Genomic DNA, 18,757 nt, shown 5'->3' with positions numbered 1-18,757 from the left:
AGACTAACTAAACCATGTAGCCTAATTTACGATTATAATTTTCAATTTAACTTAACAATCAAAGGAATCACCAAATCAATCACCACGAACTGCATAGATAAAACAGAATACCGTGTAGGCCTAATGTGTACTATAGTGTGTGTTTAAATTAACAAGGCCACTTTAATGCAGCCTGTATTGAACTTCGTTATGCTGGGTTGATTACGTTTCCCCGGGTAGTAAATAATACCAATTAATGATTTAAGTGCTTGAATGCTCAAGTTCGTTTCCTGTAATATCACCATGTAGCCATGTCCAATAGCGTTAATGGAAATCTCTATCGCCACATTTTTTTATTTAATGAACATCCGTTTTGTAGCATCTAAAATGCATGTAGGCCTTTACTGTCGTCTTTAAGTGATCTATAGCAAAAGGCACACGATGGAGGCTGCCTTTGACTAGGCCTTTGCTACGTTTTTGGGAAACGTTTCATAGTAGGCTAATTGTGTTTTTAATATTGCGTTTGATACACTTAATTAAGCATTAAATAAGACATTCATCCTCAATCTATTACAAGTTTGACTCAATTTCAGACCACCCATGCAATATTTTTACATAAACTATGAGTGTGAGATTGTGCAAAATTTGCTTAATTGATGACATCGCATTTTCATGTAGCCTAATTATGTCTTACTACCCTGTCATCACCACTTCACTTGTAGGTTTTAGGAGGGTGTCAGTCTCGTTTCCAAGCTCATTACCCATGAACTACACCGTGAACATTCAGCGATCAAAGAACCATGTTGTTGCAGATAGCCTACTGCAGAGATATTTTACGCGGAATATTTTTCACCAGAGGGGCTTTATACAGCAACTCCCTGTAGTAAGATTGTAGCCCAATAGCCATATGTTCAATGCTTAATACACTGACTATAGTAGCCAAGCATGTTCTTCACCAATTCAATTAAAATATTTAATTTGCTGAGCAATATCCCACAAAATTGGAGATATCGATGAAAAAAGTAACTCAAGGAGAAAAATATGTTTTTTTCCTGCATGTGACAAATAAATGTCCCAAAGTCCCACGAGCTCATTAACATAGTCCTAGTCTGTTATTAAAATATTGAAGTAAGTGGCAATAGAAAACACGATGACTCCTACCACTACGTTTTGAAATTTCAGTGATGTGCTTGTTGCTGAGTTTGCAATAATCGTTGTAATATAGAAATATATCCAATTATTAATACATATTGGACTAATTTCACTGAAATTATTAGATAATAATTTTGCGCCCATAAGCCTTTAGGCCCACATAGTATGGTTTTGTTGAATTAGACGTGGTTATATCAGTGTGGTTCATTTATCGACGGGACCCATTCAACCTTTGCAAACGTGTCCAATTGAGGAACCCGCGCTACAGGCTCAAGTTAAATAATTTGCATTAAAGCTTGAACTCTTGATGTGATTCACATCAAATGAATCACATCAAGAGGCGAAGTGGTTTGACACGGGGATAAATTATAAGTGCAATGTGATTGATCATCAATCAGGTGATGACGTGAGGAAAATATTCATTTCAAAAAGTACAAAAAAAAACTTGGATCAACGGGATACAAGGATAAAGTTGTAGATATTCTGAATATAGGCCAACTCATCTTTAACGACAGAAAATATTTTCTGAGTGATATGGTTTGAAGAAAAATAAAATGTAATTCTGCTTAAAACACATAACCCCCCCCCCCCCCCTGTCCTATATGTGTCGAGATCCCAGTTGTCTGGAAGAAGTCCCCTCTTGACGAACCATTGCGAATCAACCATAAAATTGCATTCTCGCTGTTGCCCTTCACTTACAATTAGTTATATATTCATACCCTAATTGCATTAATGTCATGTGTTAAGTCCCCCCACATATTTAAAAAAGAAGACGTTTTTTTCTTCTGAGGAAAGGACTGACATCACCCATTCATTTTATCAACATAATCACTCCGGAGATGTCTTGACTTAAAGTCCACACAGCTCTAGTGTATATCGGGGAGATCTGGGTTGCATCTTCTGAAGAAAGACGCATTTTTGTTACTCCTCTAAACCTTAAGGGGAGTTTTTAGCTTTTGGTCAGCGAGTGGTTCCTGGAAAACATCTGAATCGTTTTATAACCAAACACAGCTGCCGCGCCAGTGTATGTGTGTGTGCGTGACAGTGTGTATGTGTGTGTTCATCCGTATGTGGAAGAGGGAGAGAGAGTGAGGGTATCTGTTTGCTTCCTTTTCCAAAACGGAAAGAAAGAAAAAAGTTTGGTCGTCTTTTTCTCCCAGTAACTTTTTTTAGGCATGAACGCCGAGACGTGCGTCTCATACTGCGATATGACATCCATGGATTCATATTATAGCCCCTCTGCACCGCAAGGTAGGGATCATCCGACGAACCCGTTTAGGACATTCCAAGTAAGTGACACCAAATACAGCCCCACTTTCCTGCCAAACAAAGGTCAGGCTTACGGAGAAAAGTCTCGGAGCCCATTCCAACAGGAGTGTCAGTCATTGGATGCCACCGCTGGAGAAGGCACCTTTAACAAATACCACCTCTTCATGCAGAGGTCTTCTTGCAAAACCCCCCCCGAAGGAGGCAAACTGCACCAAGAAAGTGGACACAACGGAGCGCTCATTCCCTGCTATGGTGAGTAAACCACAGTTCTGTTTCAAACGAACAGAGATGTCCCGTGTCCCTTATTCTTTACTCTTATGGAAAAACCATATTAAATGACAACCGAAATTGTGCTTGTGTTCTGTATACACTGCTCGGTGTTAATATCTGTTCACTTGACTGACTATTCCCCCAATTATGAAGGATGTTTTGCGTATTTTCTTCTTGAAGTTGGGAACGTTATGCATGTATCCGCATGCCTCGTAAACAGTTTCCTGTACGTTGAGAAATTCCTTCCAATAATCAGAACCGACGATAAAATAAAAGAAATAATCACGTCTGCTATCATCCCGGGTGTTAGGATAATTTCACTAATCGCTAATGAACATTTGTCAATGCATGAGTCTTTACAAACTCAATGTGATGGACTTCACAACTTACTACCAATATTACGGCAACAACTATCCCCTGTAACACAATTACGAAGAGGCATAACCTTCCCGACTATCACGTTTTCCCTTTGACGATTGAATTAAATTAGGCTATATTTAATGCGATAATCTGCATTACAATCCTTAATATTGAATCTGAATCGGACAATTGAATTAACACGTTTTCAAGCATGAAAAATTACCGAGCGTCGAATTTACTTTATTATGGGCAATAGTTTATCAGCGGACCAATATTATTATCCCTAGTCTCTTTAAATCTATTGGCTAAATACTTAATATTGTCTCATGAGCAATCGATGTTGGGGGAGTTTGCAAATGTTAAGAATCCATCGATGACATACACCCACACACACACACACGTTTCGGCACCTATATGATATCAAGGTAAAGATAATCAGATTCTTATAGAAAAGATTGGCCAAACTGATAGCCTGTGGTGAATTGAAGTTTGTGACTAAAACATTGCTGATCAAACAGCCTGATTTTGTGAACTGACAAAATAACACTGTAAAGGCCTCTAGCCTACAGTAGTCTACGTGTACTCTGCAGAAACGTTGCGTTATCGTGACTTGGGTATTGGTGACCTTATAGATGTTTGTATGACCATACAATAAAATATAACGGATCACAAGCTCTTAAGCAATATTTGTTTATTTTACAATGAAATACACACTTTAACTTTGCAACTGGAAACCCAGAGTTGCCATGCATTAAATGAATAAATTAATATGTCATGTGAAAATACCTACATGCAATTCTTAATTCTTAATAAGAAATAATACCCTCTACTGATTTACCGACCTATATCTTTATATTGAAGATATTCTGCAGAGGTCTAGCAAAGGGCACATCTTGAGCGCAGGAAAAATCCGCCCATGCTATAAATTTAACACAAATACCGCAAAATCCAGCGCTTTCTCTAACCATCTGCGAGCAACTTGTGGGGGAGATGAAAACCCACGGACATAGAGCGGCTTCTCAGATGATGAACTGGGGGGAAGCATCAAATACTGCGGTAAAAGCTTTCTGGAACCTCTCTCAGGAGAGTGGCTACAAGTGCTAAGAATTTTTGTAGGAGTTATTACAAATTTCAAACCTGATTCATTTGTTGTTTATGGTTGAGAAGTCAGTGACCAAAGCCAGATGATATTCGATACGTAGGCCATGAATCCTCAAGAAAATGGTTTACTTCAACAAGACTAAAGCAGTTGCTAAAATTATAATACAGGCAAAATTTGCCCAAGACTTTCTGCCAAATAATTATATGTCAGTCTCACGTTTCGAAGTCTCTATAAACCAATTGCTATTAATGTATGAGGAGTTAGCTAATTTCTAAAACATGTTCATTCAATTTGGCCCAATTCTGTCTCAGGTTTAGGCTACATTTAGATCAAAGATGTCCAACATTTAAACGCACATTCTTCAAATGTTTTATTACAACAAGCAAGAGCGCATAGACATTGATCGGACCACATGATCGCTTATTGAACGCTATAGGTAACATTAACTTGAATGTAGCGCAAGAATAAGTAAAAATCACCAATTTCAATAATCCTTAATTAATCATGCTCGAAAATCAACTAAGCGCTCTGTGAGGAAAACTTAAGTATTTTTTCCATTCATCTGTGTAATTTAGAACATTTAAATGTAATACCCATTACATCTGACTTCTAACATAACAATAACATCCGTTTATAGAAAAACAGTAAAAAAATGTTTTTATTAAAACGACACTAAAGATGCATGCACAGTGAACGTATGGACACTGGACAGTGCTGCTAACACAAACGACATCCAAATTAAAATCAAATGCCAGATTACTGAAATTATAGAATGAAATTAGAATATAATAATAACCATTTTCATCAATATACTAACTTTCGATTAAACGAAAGTACATGCTTCACCAAACCTGTTAACGATTCACTATTACAGATATTCTAATGAATATCTAGTGAAAACGACAGGAGTCCTGTCCTTCGTGAAAATGAACAAACGGGGACACAACCAAAGAGGATATAACGAGTTGAGATATCAATATAAAAGCGAAAGCACTGAATCACTGCTGTCAAAGAGAAGACATTGATCAATTGTCTGGTCTAGCGTGCGGGCCAACGTGAGAAAAAGTGCACATGAAGAAACTTTAGTTAAACTTTGCCATGCTGTTCTTACTGTTGGCTAATGGCTACCATGATGAGGATCAGGATGATATTAATGAGGATAAAGATGATATTATTGTTGATGACTAGACTGTCATCATCATCATCATAACAGTATTAATATTATTATTACATAATTAAGTATTTATAGCTGAGTTACGGAGGAGGGCTGGGCACTGAAAACATGCCACTAATGTGCCAGAATAGGATTTCTGTAAACCTTAATGAAAGCACATAAACCAATCAGTCTTTTCTTCGCTACATAATTAGTTTAAACGGGTGACGTAACATAGCATAGCCATCCATATAAGATTTATTAATGATGGTCTGCTGTGCAGATGTTATTGAATCTCTTTGGTTTAATCAAATAACTTTAGACAACAACACACGAACACCAGACACTTGCTTTGTCAAGAGTATACGACTGATCGATCACTGCTGGGAATCTATGGGAATACGACTCCTACTACTGATAATAATAATAATAACAATAATATTAATAATAGCTAAACAATAGTTAACCATATGAGCATATTATGATGAATTAGAAGTCATTTACCGTATGCACATCTTTATTATTCAAAAAGCGACAAGTTGCCTATTATGTAGTCATTATATAGCTTACAATATTTAGATAGTTCTGAACAAGAAAATATTCACCTGAAATAAATGAGTAAATACTCTGATCCAAACTTGAACCCAAACGTGGTATGCCTATAACATTAAGCCTACAAGTTATTCAAATTTAACATAATATTCCGTTTTTCACATATTTAATTTCCAATCCTGTGTTATTACCTTGCTTAACATTTGGTACGTAATGACTCACAGGAGAGGCGTGCGTAATATAGCGCTGAAAAGATCAGGCCTAGGCCTGCACATAAACCTGTCAAAAATTACGAATATGCTCGGCATATACAAAGTCAACTAATGAAAATGTATAGACACGGACTGAAATTTGAATGATCGATGTGAAAGTGCGTTTGAATCACATAGACCTATACTAATAAACCAAACACATTGTCACGCTTTCCTATCAACTCGGGGTCATATTTGCAATGGAATGCGTTTTTGTCCGGGGAAGAGTTTTGATGTTCTATAAACCTACCAGATCACATAATCACTCACGATATATTATTTAGGGTCAGACTCTAAACCTGGTATAGGAAGCCTTATTGGTTTCGACCACAGGTATAAGTCATGGCAGGAAATTCAACGGAGACTTCGTGAGTTATTACTTCAATCAGGCTTAAGCAGGTAGGCTGACATTCCTGGAGTCACAGTCTTTACAATATTTCCCACTAGACACCGCGGGGACCTTTGAACATAATACCAGCGCTGTTTTCGGGAGATTTCAAGGGAGTTTGTTTCTTTTTGCGTTCGGCTGAACTTGCCGGTGGCCTGTAGTCTACATAACGTCGCACACTAGGTAGATGTAAAGAAAAGGATTTCTGCTGTTAATCTCAAACAAACCGCTATAAATAATACTTAGCCTTATGATGCCGTCCTAATATATCTTATTAAAGCAATAAGTGAGCCACTAAAAAGAGAGTTTACACCAAAGGACATATCTAATACTTTACAACAGATGACACATTCGAATTCAACAATATAAGACTATTTTCTTTCCATGATAAGACCAATCAAAATTGTTATATGACCTTTCAAAACAAAGGACCCAGTAAAATGTGATGTTCTATGGCAGGGTTTCCCAAACTTGGTCCCCCCTCTGGGAGCCCGTTTTTTTTTTTTTGTCCTAGCACTACACAGTTGATTCAAATAACCACCTCATCATAAAGCTTTGGTTATTTGAATCAGCTGTGTAGTGCTAGGACAGAAAAACAAAACGTGCTCCCAGGGGAGGCCCAGGACCAAGTTTGAGAAACCCTGTTCTATGGTATCACAGGACCCTGGCTGGGTAGACCATGCACGTTTTTACAGTGGACGCCACCCTTGCAGCAGCCTTGCTGGACCACAGGTATGACTGACTCAGATAGAGCGAGCGTTAAAGAGCAGGCAGGAACGTCTCAGCACTACAGGAGACCTCCACCATTAATGTGACTCAGATGTACATCTGCACCTCCCCCAGTTATTTTCATACTTTCAAAGGCCAGCCCCCAGTGAGCACAGGCAGTCCTTGCGTGTCCAAGAGGTGATTGGATTGTGTAACCTTGCTAAACAAGTGCCGCACACAAATACACAACATGTCACCAATACAATATTTGGTTATGGGGTGGGTTGCAAGTGACTGAAAGGATCAGGGAATGATTTAGTGGGTGTATAGGGCAACAAATGGCATGGTTTCAACCATTCCTCCATTCAAACCTCTTAAGATGAAACAATGGGACACTTTCTACGGCCCATCAGTCCAGTTACATTGAGGTTCTCTCAGGTCCAGCAGCCCTGGACCAACCGTATGCTACTTCAGGGACAACACATACAAGGTCTGTGCATTAGCAGTAGGGGAGAGCAGTCCCTTTCCTAGCTGGGTCTACATGCAGTGATTAAAGCCTGTAACTCCACTGGACTCCAGGCTCCATAAACCACTCCTCTCCTCTAGGCAGTAGGATATTTAGGGCCTGGCTCTAAACATCTCAGGGAGAGTGGACAAAATTCAACCTGATAAAATCTGACAACAGGTGGCCTTTAAATTAGGGGATTGTGTTTTTTTTACATAAAAATATATAGTAGAATAGAATAAGATGTAATAATAGATTGTTTCTTCACTTGGTTTGACACACACAAACAATGCACATTGTCAGAGATAGCTATCCTTGGCTTCTCTGCAGTGTCAAGAGTGGTCAGAATACTCACTGAGAGCGTAACCTCCAAACTAGGAACATCAATATCTTAATATTTTTCTTGAAGCAACAGAAGTTTTTCTCTTATGGTGCTTGACCGTCTTCCCTGAGGACAGGATACAGAGACCTTTATGGTTTCCTGACGTTTTTAGAAGAGCTGTACCCCAAATTTCTTCAGAGAGAATTGATCTAAAACCCAAAAGAATCCAAACAGAAACGTACATTACGTTTTCGTAACATTTGTAGTCAAGATCACTATTTACTTTAACATCAGCCCGGCAGTCACCTTTTCCAATTAACTATTCGTGAGCTATGGACAGAGAGAGGAAAATCCTTTGTTGTGACATTACAAGCATTTGGTATATAGTTGTGGTTACAATATTGTGTTTTCACTCAAAGAGAGGGAGGATACAGGAGGTGTGAATCAACTGTCCTGTGAGATCCTTTCAATCTAGACTGAAGCCACCAACGCCCCATCTGCTGCCCTTTCTCTCTCTACCGTCTTTAGTACAGCACAACCATTTGAGCCTTTCTTTCTGTCCGTCTGTGCTGATTGATATGAGCAGTGGGTAATAGAAACCAGCCATGGAAGTGCTGCGAAGCCTGGAGAACCAGGACACACTTCAGCAGGTTGCTGACATGACTAGAGGTGACAAGGACCTAGGATCATTTTACCAGTTAACTCGTATTTTGGCACAGCAATTTACATTAAGCTCAATCTGCCGGCTGGAGTGCGACAGGGCTACATTGAACCTCGTATTCCAGGCCTTCTCTCAGCCCGGCAGTCAGATCCTCTGCTGTGTAACTAAACGCTCCATAGTTGAGGCATTCAGAAGATGCTTACTGATCAGACGTCCAGCACAAAGAATATCTCAGAAAATTAGAGTCTGTAATATCACCTACTGTGTATACATTTTCTCAGACGTTATAGTACAGTAAAAAGTTAGCATGTCCATTGGCCTGGACAGTGGCACCCATCACAAGAACTGAAATTATAAGCGTGTTGCTTTTTTCTATAAACTACCCATTGAATCACATTATTTCACATGGTGTTTCCTAATGAGTACTATGTAAGTTCACATGGTGTTTCCTACTGAGTACTATATAAATTCACATGGTGTTTCCTAATGAGTACTATGTAAGTTCACATGGTGTTTCCTAATGAGTACTATATAAATTCACATGGTGTTTCCTAATGAGTACTATGTAAGTTCACATGGTGTTTCCTAATGAGTACTATGTAAGTTCACATGGTGTTTCCTAATGAGTACTATGTAAGTTCACATGGTGTTTCCTAATGAGTACTATGTAAGTTCACATGGTGTTTCCTAATGAGTACTATGTAAGTTCACATGGTGTTTCCTACTGAGTACTATGTAAGTTCACATGGTGTTTCCTACTGAGTACTATGTAAGTTCACATGGTGTTTCCTACTGAGTAATATGTAAGTTCACATGGTGTTTCTTAATGAGTACTATGGAAGTTCACATGGTGTTTCCTACTGAGTACTATGTAAGTTCACATGGTGTTTCCTACTGAGTACTATGTAAGTTCACATGGTGTTTCCTAATGAGTACTATGTAAGTTCACATGGTGTTTCCTACTGAGTACTATGTAAGTTCACATGGTGTTTCCTAATAAGTACTATGTAAGTTCACATGGTGTTTCCTACTGAGTACTATGTAAGTTCACATGGTGTTTCCTACTGAGTACTATGTAAGTTCACATGGTGTTTCCTACTGAGTACTATGTAAGTTCACATGGTGTTTCCTACTGAGTACTATGTAAGTTCACATGGTGTTTCCTACTGAGTACTATGTAAGTTCACATGGTGTTTCCTACTGAGTACTATGTAAGTTCACATGGTGTTTCCTACTGAGTACTATGTAAGTTCACATGGTGTTTCCTACTGAGTACTATGTAAGTTCACATGGTGTTTCCTAATGAGTACTATGTAAGTTCACATGGTGTTTCCTACTGAGTACTATGTAAGTTCACATGGTGTTTCCTAATGAGTACTATGTAAGTTCACATGGTGTTTCCTACTGAGTACTATGTAAGTTCACATGGTGTTTCCTAATGAGTACTATGTAAGTTCACATGGTGTTTCCTACTGAGTACTATGTAAGTTCACATGGTGTTTCCTACTGAGTACTATGTAAGTTCACATGGTGTTTCCTACTGAGTACTATGTAAGTTCACATGGTGTTTCCTAATGAGTACTATGTAAGTTCACATGGTGTTTCCTACTGAGTACTATGTAAGTTCACATGGTGTTTCCTAATGAGTACTATGTAAGTTCACATGGGAGCTGATGTAAAAAACTTTAAGAAGCCTATATGAAATTACATATTATTTCACAAGCAGATGATCATTTTTGATTAGTTACAAGTGATTAACAATTTGGACCACCAAGGACAATCTAGTGCCCTTTCCACATTGTATTTACTTCAGTATAACAATGCTATTGTCAGAAGTGGAATCCACATGATGCTAAGAGGACAGTGACCAACCTGTCTTTTATTATGGCATTCCCGTGCACTCGTAAAATGTGTGTTTGCTTCATTGTGGTTTTTAACATCACCCGAGAGATTCAGACCTCACTGGGAAAGGAGGAGGGAACATAACGTCAACTGTTAGATAAACTGAGAGGATCTCACATTAAGAAGCCTTCCCCTCTCAAGGGGTCTCCCTCTGCATTCATTCAAATAACATGAAGGCTTTCTGTCTTTTAGCCATTTCAGTACAGTACTGGTTAAAACCACAGCGTACGCAGTCAAATATTATTTTGCATGAACTTTGCATTACACTGGGTATTATATCTCCAACACAACATACAGTGTTGTTACAGTTATTACTGTGTATTTACATGGGTATAAGAGCAGGAGAAAGTGTTTCCAGATATGCTAATAAGTTGTTTTCAGAAAGACAAATAGAGCTTTGTTCCTTCATCTTACGTGTAATTGTCTAACACTGTCTTGACCTTGTTTTAGAGCTAGCCAAACTGTGGAAAAGACACTGAGTAGACCCTAGTTCAGTCTCAGGCTAGTGGAGATCCTGCCATGCTCTAGGGCCTGAGAGAGACTCTCAGACAGATAAAGAACCTTGAAGAGAGAGGGGTGATTTATCAGTGTCTCAGGCTTTATGGATACGCTCCCATAGCAGTTGTTTTTTGGCACAGCGTGTGCACCTCACAGCAGCCTGATGGGATGAATCATCCCTCTCAGTGTTTGACTTCAAAGTGGACGCTTACCTATCAGATGCTCCCAAACTACTGTAGCTATAAGCTAGTCAGAGAAGTACTTATGGAACTTTCTCATCCGTTAGCTGAGGTTTTGTTTACGGCGTCAGGCATATGAGAGGGCAGCAGGGATATGAGAAAGGCATGGGCCTAGTGAGCACCAACTTAGGCTAACCTTGAACTGTTTCAATGACTGCAATTGACACCATAGCCTACTCATACTGCGGTGCTATTCGTAGTGGTGTCATGGTGCTCCTAACCAGAAACAAGATCGTTTAAGAAAGACTGGTTTATAAGAACTACTGAGACTCGACTCCATCTGCCTTTGGGTAGGCGATTAGCTCTGGTTTTGCCAATGGCCGTGTAGGCAGAGGGCTTGCTAATAAGGCTCTCCCCATGCTAATGCCTTGTGGTGACACACTCACAGGTTGCAATAAAATGGATCAATGTCTCTCACATCACTTTTCATTTGTCATGGTGTAGGCATGATAAAGTTTACATCTCAACACACCAGTCACTCTCTCCATCCATTACCTGTGTTAGTTAGTGTGTCTGTCTTTATGTAACAGCCTCACAGCCAGCAGAACGAGCAGGAAGAGAGGAATTCCCAGAGTTGGCGGGACTTCAGAGCACAAAGCTTCCCATTACGATCCATATTTTAAGAAGGGAAAACAAACCAAATTAGAGTTACAAATAAATGCTTAGCAGAGAAAACAGCTTACACAAATTTCCTCTGCTTCCTGGGTCCAGTCAAAACAGGGATCTATCAAGCCTAGACGACACACACTTGCTTTCTTTTATTTTTGTTTTCTAATATTTAGGGATATTTCTTTGGGTTTGGGAATATTTAGCCATGAATCGCTCTCAGTCACAGCAGGGTGTCTAATTTATAGTGTTTCTTTTAAATGCTGTGAGCTGACCCTAGCCAACCTTTTCAATAAAGAGGCTGGGGAGGTGCCCTGTCGCTTTACTGCCAGTTAAATTACACTTTGATGTTCCCCTCTCCTTTTTGACAGCGACTTCACGTCTGTCCCCAGTGAAGGTCTGACCCTTGCTAACTTTAAGGGGTCCAGCACGGATATCCAAGGGCAGGAACTATAGTCATTTACCCCTCATAGCATAGCTGCTATGATGATCATATCTATTACTCTAATGTAACCATCTTTTTTTCTTATTTTGATATTTTCTTTTTAAAAGACTTACAGTGCAGAATATGAAGACATTTTTTTGTGGGGAAATGAAAACGCTATTGAAAGGGGTTTACAAGACCCTGTGTTGCTCTGCAGGCAGGTGTGAATACTATTAGGGTTAAACTGCCAATTAGTTCTCTGGTTTAACCTCACCCCTTTTCTCTCTCACCCACTGATGAACTCTGCGTTCAGACCCTCTTGGTTTCAGCTTGGTCAGATCTGGACTGATTTAGTAGAGTATTCTGTTTCCTTGACATTGTAAAGAATAATATGAAGATTTCAGTTCTAAACTACCTTGTATTTGGACACAGCCACAGTTCTGTATCACATCTCATTATTTCTTACTTTAAACAAACATACAAATAGCATAAGACAGCAGTTATACAACTGGAAGGGAACAGGGAAGCTATTTCAATTTTAGATCACAGCAGTTGTACAGTCACTGTAGACTTGGTATGTCAGATCCCTAACAGGGTTGGGGCAGACAAAGAACAATGGGCTCCAGACGTGCCTCTCTCCGTCAGAGAGCTGTAATTGGAACTGATGTGGAATCTTGGATTCAAAGTTTAAAAAAAACCACTGTTGTAGAGCAGATTCCTCTAAATGGGAAACACGCTATGAGGCTTTAGCAGAAGGGACTGAGGAGTTTATTGTCTGCTTGCTTCCGAGTGTTGTATCAGGGATGCTGAGATCTAGACCTGTATAACAGGTGAAAGGTGAAAATGAGAGGGGGGGTTAACTGTAACCACTGATAAATTACAGCAGCATGTCAGAACATATCCTGGCATAGAGACAGAAGTGTCTTTGCTTTATACAGTATATAACATATCATACTTTCACTAAGCCCAAATATGACTGTTAATCCGATCAGCTACGGTGAAAGTGTCTGAGTATCAGTTATTTACAGGAAAATCCACCATGATGCTAAATGGAAATGTCTGCCTCCCCAATCCGTGATAATGAAATGTAGTGAGGAATGCCACTCTGACATTGCTCATCCTAATATTCATACATTCCTTAATTCCATTATTTTACTTTTAGGTTGTGTGTATTGTGTGTATTGTTGTGAATTGTTAGATATTACTGCACTGTTGGAGCTAGAAACACAAGCATTTTGCTACACCCGCAATAACATCTGCTAAACATGTGTATGTGACAAATACAATTTTGATTTGATTTGATGATACTGTATTTCTGAAATACTTTAGTGATGACTAATTTAGTGATGACTACTTTAGTGATGACTACTTTAGTGATGACTACTTTAGTGATGACTACTTTTAGTGATGACTACTTTTAGTGATGACTGATAAACTCTTTACCTCCATAGGAGAGTTGGAGAAAATATTGCCTCTGCGATTTCAGAAGGACCTCTCCATGCCAATTACTCTCAGTGGGCACCGATAACAAGCGGGAGATTGTCACAGTACCCTGCCTCTGCCAAAAACCATCAATGACACAGGGCATAAACAAGAGTCTTTGATCAGATGCAGAGAGCCCTTGATTTCAAGCAGCCTGACAGCCTTGCCTTGTTGGGACCATCGGTGCAGGGCATATGATGAGGGAATAACTAGAAATGATTACGTTTTGGTAAATGCGTTGAGCTTGCTCGTCTCAGGCTTAACAGGATGTGTCAGTCCTGGGCAGGCAGCAGGCAATGTGGGAGCCATTATACCCCTGGCCAGGGCCCGGGCCCCGGTCGATGCTGCCTGCCTGCCTGACAGTCCACAGTGACCAGGGTGCTTGGCAGCAGCCCAGGGAAGGCAAACTGACACGGCCAGAGAGAGTGAGACGGCTCAAATCAGACCCTCACAATTATTTTCCAACACCAGGAGTAATCTTTTTCCTCATATCCAACTCTGAGGGAAAAGCTCTAACTTACAGTATGATAATAACAGACAGAATGAGAATTGGAGGTTTTGAGAATCAGACGGGTGAAACATAACAGTGCAACAGTGATTGGTATAAGTGAACAACTTAATTACAATGTTATGGTAGGAAGAGGGGCTTTCCCTAAATGTGGCCCCTGGTGTAAACAAATCCTACAGCACAAGGCTTATATTTCTCATGGTGTCATTGACTGTTATGCGGCTCCCTTTACCCAAGTCCTTGAAAGGTGTGTAGGGCGGGGGACCGAGGGTGTGTGTATCATCAGATGCTCTATCAGGTCCCCTCACCTTGCAGCACATTACCCAACAAGGCTCTGTGTGGAGGGCCGGAGGGCATGCTGCCCTGCTGTGTTGAAAGCAGTACGCACACCAGAAGCTCACATGCACACCTACACCCCCTGGCTCTAACTTGACAAGGCTTTACCCCAGCCTCAGATAAGAAATGAGCACATCCCAACCCTGGGCTCCCTAAAATAATTCCCTGTCTCTTAGAGCTAAGCTAAACAGAGGGGAGCGTAGTGCCTGGACTCACCACTAGACCGAGCCAGAGGGGACGTCACCAAGCAGAGGGGTTGAGAAGCAGATGTGAGGTTTGGCTTGGACCCCAAACCATATTCTATACCCCCTTGAACAGCCTAGAGCCCAAGGGGGAGGGTTTGCAGTTCATATGAGTGAGCATGACAACACATTGCCTTCCCAGGACCCCAAACAGACCCCTTAATAGAAGCCGTAATGGAGAGAGTTTAATGATCCACTGGCAGGGAAGGCAGTAAGGGCACAGAAGATTGGCACTATTGTGGAATAATGGACGAACGGCACACTGGCACAGACAGCATCATGGGAATTTATGATCAGTAGGCTGACTGAGGTTTCACGGCTAGGCTGCTGTGTGTGTTTCCCCTCGCTACAAATTACCGTCCAGCAAATTGCCACTGACACTCTTGTTGCCGGGTTAGTTTGGTCGTGTTACTAAGTGAGCTTCAGCTTGCAGCCGCACCACAGACCACGCCCGGCCCACGTGTCTGCGTCAAAGACCTGAGTTCCCCCAGCGTAAGAGCTGACTCCAACCCCAACCATACTTAGAGAGAGAGAGAGAGAGAGAGAGAGAGAGAGAGAGAGAAAGAGAGAGAGAGAGAGAGAGAGAGAGAGAGAGAGAGAGAGAGAGACACACAGAGACACACAGAGAGAGAGAAGTACACACACGGAGAGAGACACAAAGAGAACAGAGAGAAAGAAAAACACACACAGAGAGACACAGAGAGAGAGAGACGTGAAAATCTGTAATTTTCTATTATTCTGCAATTACTGCCTGCCAGGGTGTCTGTTTCCATGATTTATGAGCAGCAGTATGGAGGGAGAGTTCTGGGAGTCACAGCTTACACATACACTCCTAACCACACCATGAACCAGAGTCCAGACCTGGAACCAGCTGGCCAGGGAGCTTTCAAAGAACAACATGCTGCAAGAGTCATTTGGTCCTTGTGCTAGTGCTATATAATACTGTAAACACAGTCTAAATTAGTTTTCTGTTGCACATCAGTCCCAAAACACAGAGTGTCAATAATAACCACATCCATAATAATTGAACACAGTACGAGATATATTGTGTTCTAACACCTTCCTTCTCTCATCCTCTCTCCAGGTAAAGACAGCTCAGGACTGACAGACTCTGACCTGACCCCGAACTCTGACCCCTCTGGGATGGACGGCAGCTACCTTAGTGTGAAGGATCAAGGCGTGAAGGGCCCCTCGGACCGACCAGGCTCGGACATGGCCGGCCCCATGGACAAGGGCGAGGGTGAGAGCAACAAGGGCAAGAAGAGGCGTAACCGCACCACCTTCACCAGCTACCAACTGGAGGAGCTGGAGAAGGTCTTCCAGAAGACCCACTACCCAGATGTGTACGCCCGCGAGCAGCTGGCCCTCCGGACTGACCTGACCGAGGCCCGGGTACAGGTAAGACTGGCTCACCTGAGAGGAGCTCTACTGCTAACCGCTACTTACACAGGTCCTGTGAAGATCTGGGACTTCAGTCTAGCAGTATCCCCTTCATTACACATAAATAACAGTTATGATCACCATTATAAACAGAAGCACAATTGGTAAAGGTCTATACTTGAGCATCCTTTACTGGCCAAACAGGAACAAGGACCAACGCTATCTCGAATCAGGTGGCAGCTGTTAGTTATTGAGAGGACTTGAACAAAAACCAGACAAAGCCAATGACTAGGAGATTGTGGATAGAATCACATTAATCCCTCAACATCTGTGGCTTTGGAGAGATAATGTCGCCAAGACACCAGGGTGAGAGTGAGATTTATCTGGTAATGTGGGAGTAGGGGCCAACGCAGGGCAGGGGGCCCCAAGGGGATGAGGCTGGAGCTGGGCCTCATATGTTCACCGTCAAGAGAGCAGACTTTCATCCACGTATGAGGAGACACGCTTGGTTCTAACCCTAGCCTGCACCTGAACCCCTGGACTTCTGAACCTCTGAACTGAGCTCTGCAAGTGGCTAACCAGGCCGGGGCTACAAACATTCAACCTTCCTGTGACCTTTGATTTACATATAATCCGTCAATGACTACTGCCACATTCCAGCATTGGTGGATAGACGATGAGACTCCCCTCGTTCGGAATACAGACAGACACAGACACACAAAGACACACGTGTGCACACGCAAAGTCTACCAAAAGCCCTTGGATTCATTGTGTTTTTCTTTCATTAACATCCTGTTCAGGAAGAATGTGTCCCTCCCGTGGTCTCGGGGGTAGGTGTGAAAACCTTCCCCTGAGCCTCTGGTAAGTTGTGAGGTTCGCAGCAGCCATCATGCACTATTCCATAGGAAACATGCCACGATATACAGTACAATACCAACACAAATATCTGTAAATACAAACGTCATGTGAAAGTAAAGATAGCAAGTGCTCTGTGAAAGAGTCTGAGGGATGAGATCAGGCTGGATCTTTATATGACATGTGCTGGCACAGTGGCCAGAAACCCCTGAGAGTGAAACACAGGAAGTCCTATTCAGCCTAGAGCTCTCTCTCTCTCTCTCTCTCTCTCTCTCTCCCTCTCTCTCTCTCTCTCTCTCTCTCTCTCTCTCTCTCTCTCTCCTCTCTCTCTCTCTCTCTCTGTCGCTCTGTCTCTCTCTGTCTCTTTGTGTGTGTGTCTGAAAGTATGCTATTCCTCTAGCTATAAGAGGGCTGGTACAGCTGGGCCCTATACAGCCTAAGTTCTCCCACTGGCCCTCTTAAACCATTCAAGTTAAAAGATAAAAGACACAAGATGCCTCGTCAGTCAAAGAACAGGACTTTCTGCTCTTTACTCAGAAAAAAAGGAGCTCCGCATCTAAAGTGGACAAACTGTTCAACTAAATCCACAATAATTTGTGCTGCTAAAAAGCTAATAGAACAGTGGGTTTTTGTTGATTGGAATTCCACTGAGATTTCAGTTTTGTGGTTGTCAATAGATTTCCAAACAAATACTTCTTCATCAAGACAGTGTTTTTCAGATTGTAACTGAAATACCCTCTCTTTAGTCCACTTAACGGAACAAGAGGAGCTTGTAAACTTGCCTGACTATAAACGTTAGCCAGAGAAATGTTTGTTTTTTCTGTCTACTGGTTTCAAAGGGAGGAAGTCGGTTGAGCTCTGAGTCATATGCACTCCAGATACATCTACAGGTCACAGGTCAAGGGTTTCAATAACATCACGTCTCTCAGACTACCTTGCTGTCAGCTCACAGCTCTGAGGGTGCTGGACATGGGGATATTTTTATTTAACAAGGCAAGTCAGGTAAGAACACATTTTTATTTACAATGACAGCCTACCGGGGAACAGTGGGTTAACTGCCTTGTCTAGGGGCAGAACAACAGATTTTTACCTTGTCAGCTCAGGGATTCGATCCAGCAACCTTTCATTTACTGGCCCAACACTCTAACCACTAGGCTACCTGCCACCCCAAAGGACCAAACGACAGACCTTAGTTAAGATAAAACAGGACAGCCACTCATCAGAAAGCATACTAATAAACAATGTAAATATGATATTAGATATTAAATGTTATGCTCACTCAGCTGGGTAACTATACAAGGTAGAAATACTTCATTGTGTACCACCATTATGTACTATTTGCAGGTCCATTTGGGCCTTGCTATAGTATGGAAACAGCAGTGGCAGATGATCAATCCTCAAAGCTGGTCTCTGACTTCAAAGTGGCTGCATCCCCATGCAGCTTCCCTGCCAGGACAGTTTGGCATTTCTGTGTTCTTTCTCTCTGTGCTGGAACATAACTAAGGCCTCATAGTAAGTCTCTAAGCTACTTTAGCTGTCAACGTCTTTACCAATTACTGTCACTACCCAGTGAGCACAACACAAACACTTAGTTCTGTCTAGGGAGAAGTCGG

General features: G+C 41.3%; 1 protein-coding gene across 1 annotated transcript in view; it reads left to right on the top strand.

Moving 5' to 3' along the window:
* Positions 1-1,918: 1,918 nt before the first annotated feature.
* Positions 1,919-18,757, top strand: part of LOC110506670 (homeobox protein aristaless-like 4) — a 26,635-nt gene continuing 9,796 nt past the window's right edge. The window contains exons 1-2 of the mRNA XM_021586461.3: positions 1,919-2,652; positions 15,994-16,307. Coding sequence (XP_021442136.2) covers positions 2,307-2,652; positions 15,994-16,307 — 660 coding nt within the window. The 5' untranslated portion in view covers positions 1,919-2,306. The remainder of the gene's footprint in view (positions 2,653-15,993; positions 16,308-18,757) is intronic.

The sequence above is a fragment of the Oncorhynchus mykiss genome, chromosome 26 (assembly GCF_057628025.1).
Source record: "Oncorhynchus mykiss isolate SJ-2025 chromosome 26, ASM5762802v1, whole genome shotgun sequence".
Lineage (NCBI taxonomy): Eukaryota > Metazoa > Chordata > Actinopteri > Salmoniformes > Salmonidae > Oncorhynchus > Oncorhynchus mykiss.
The sequence above is the reverse complement of the archived record's forward strand: the minus strand, read 5'-3'. Positions and strand labels throughout refer to the sequence as shown.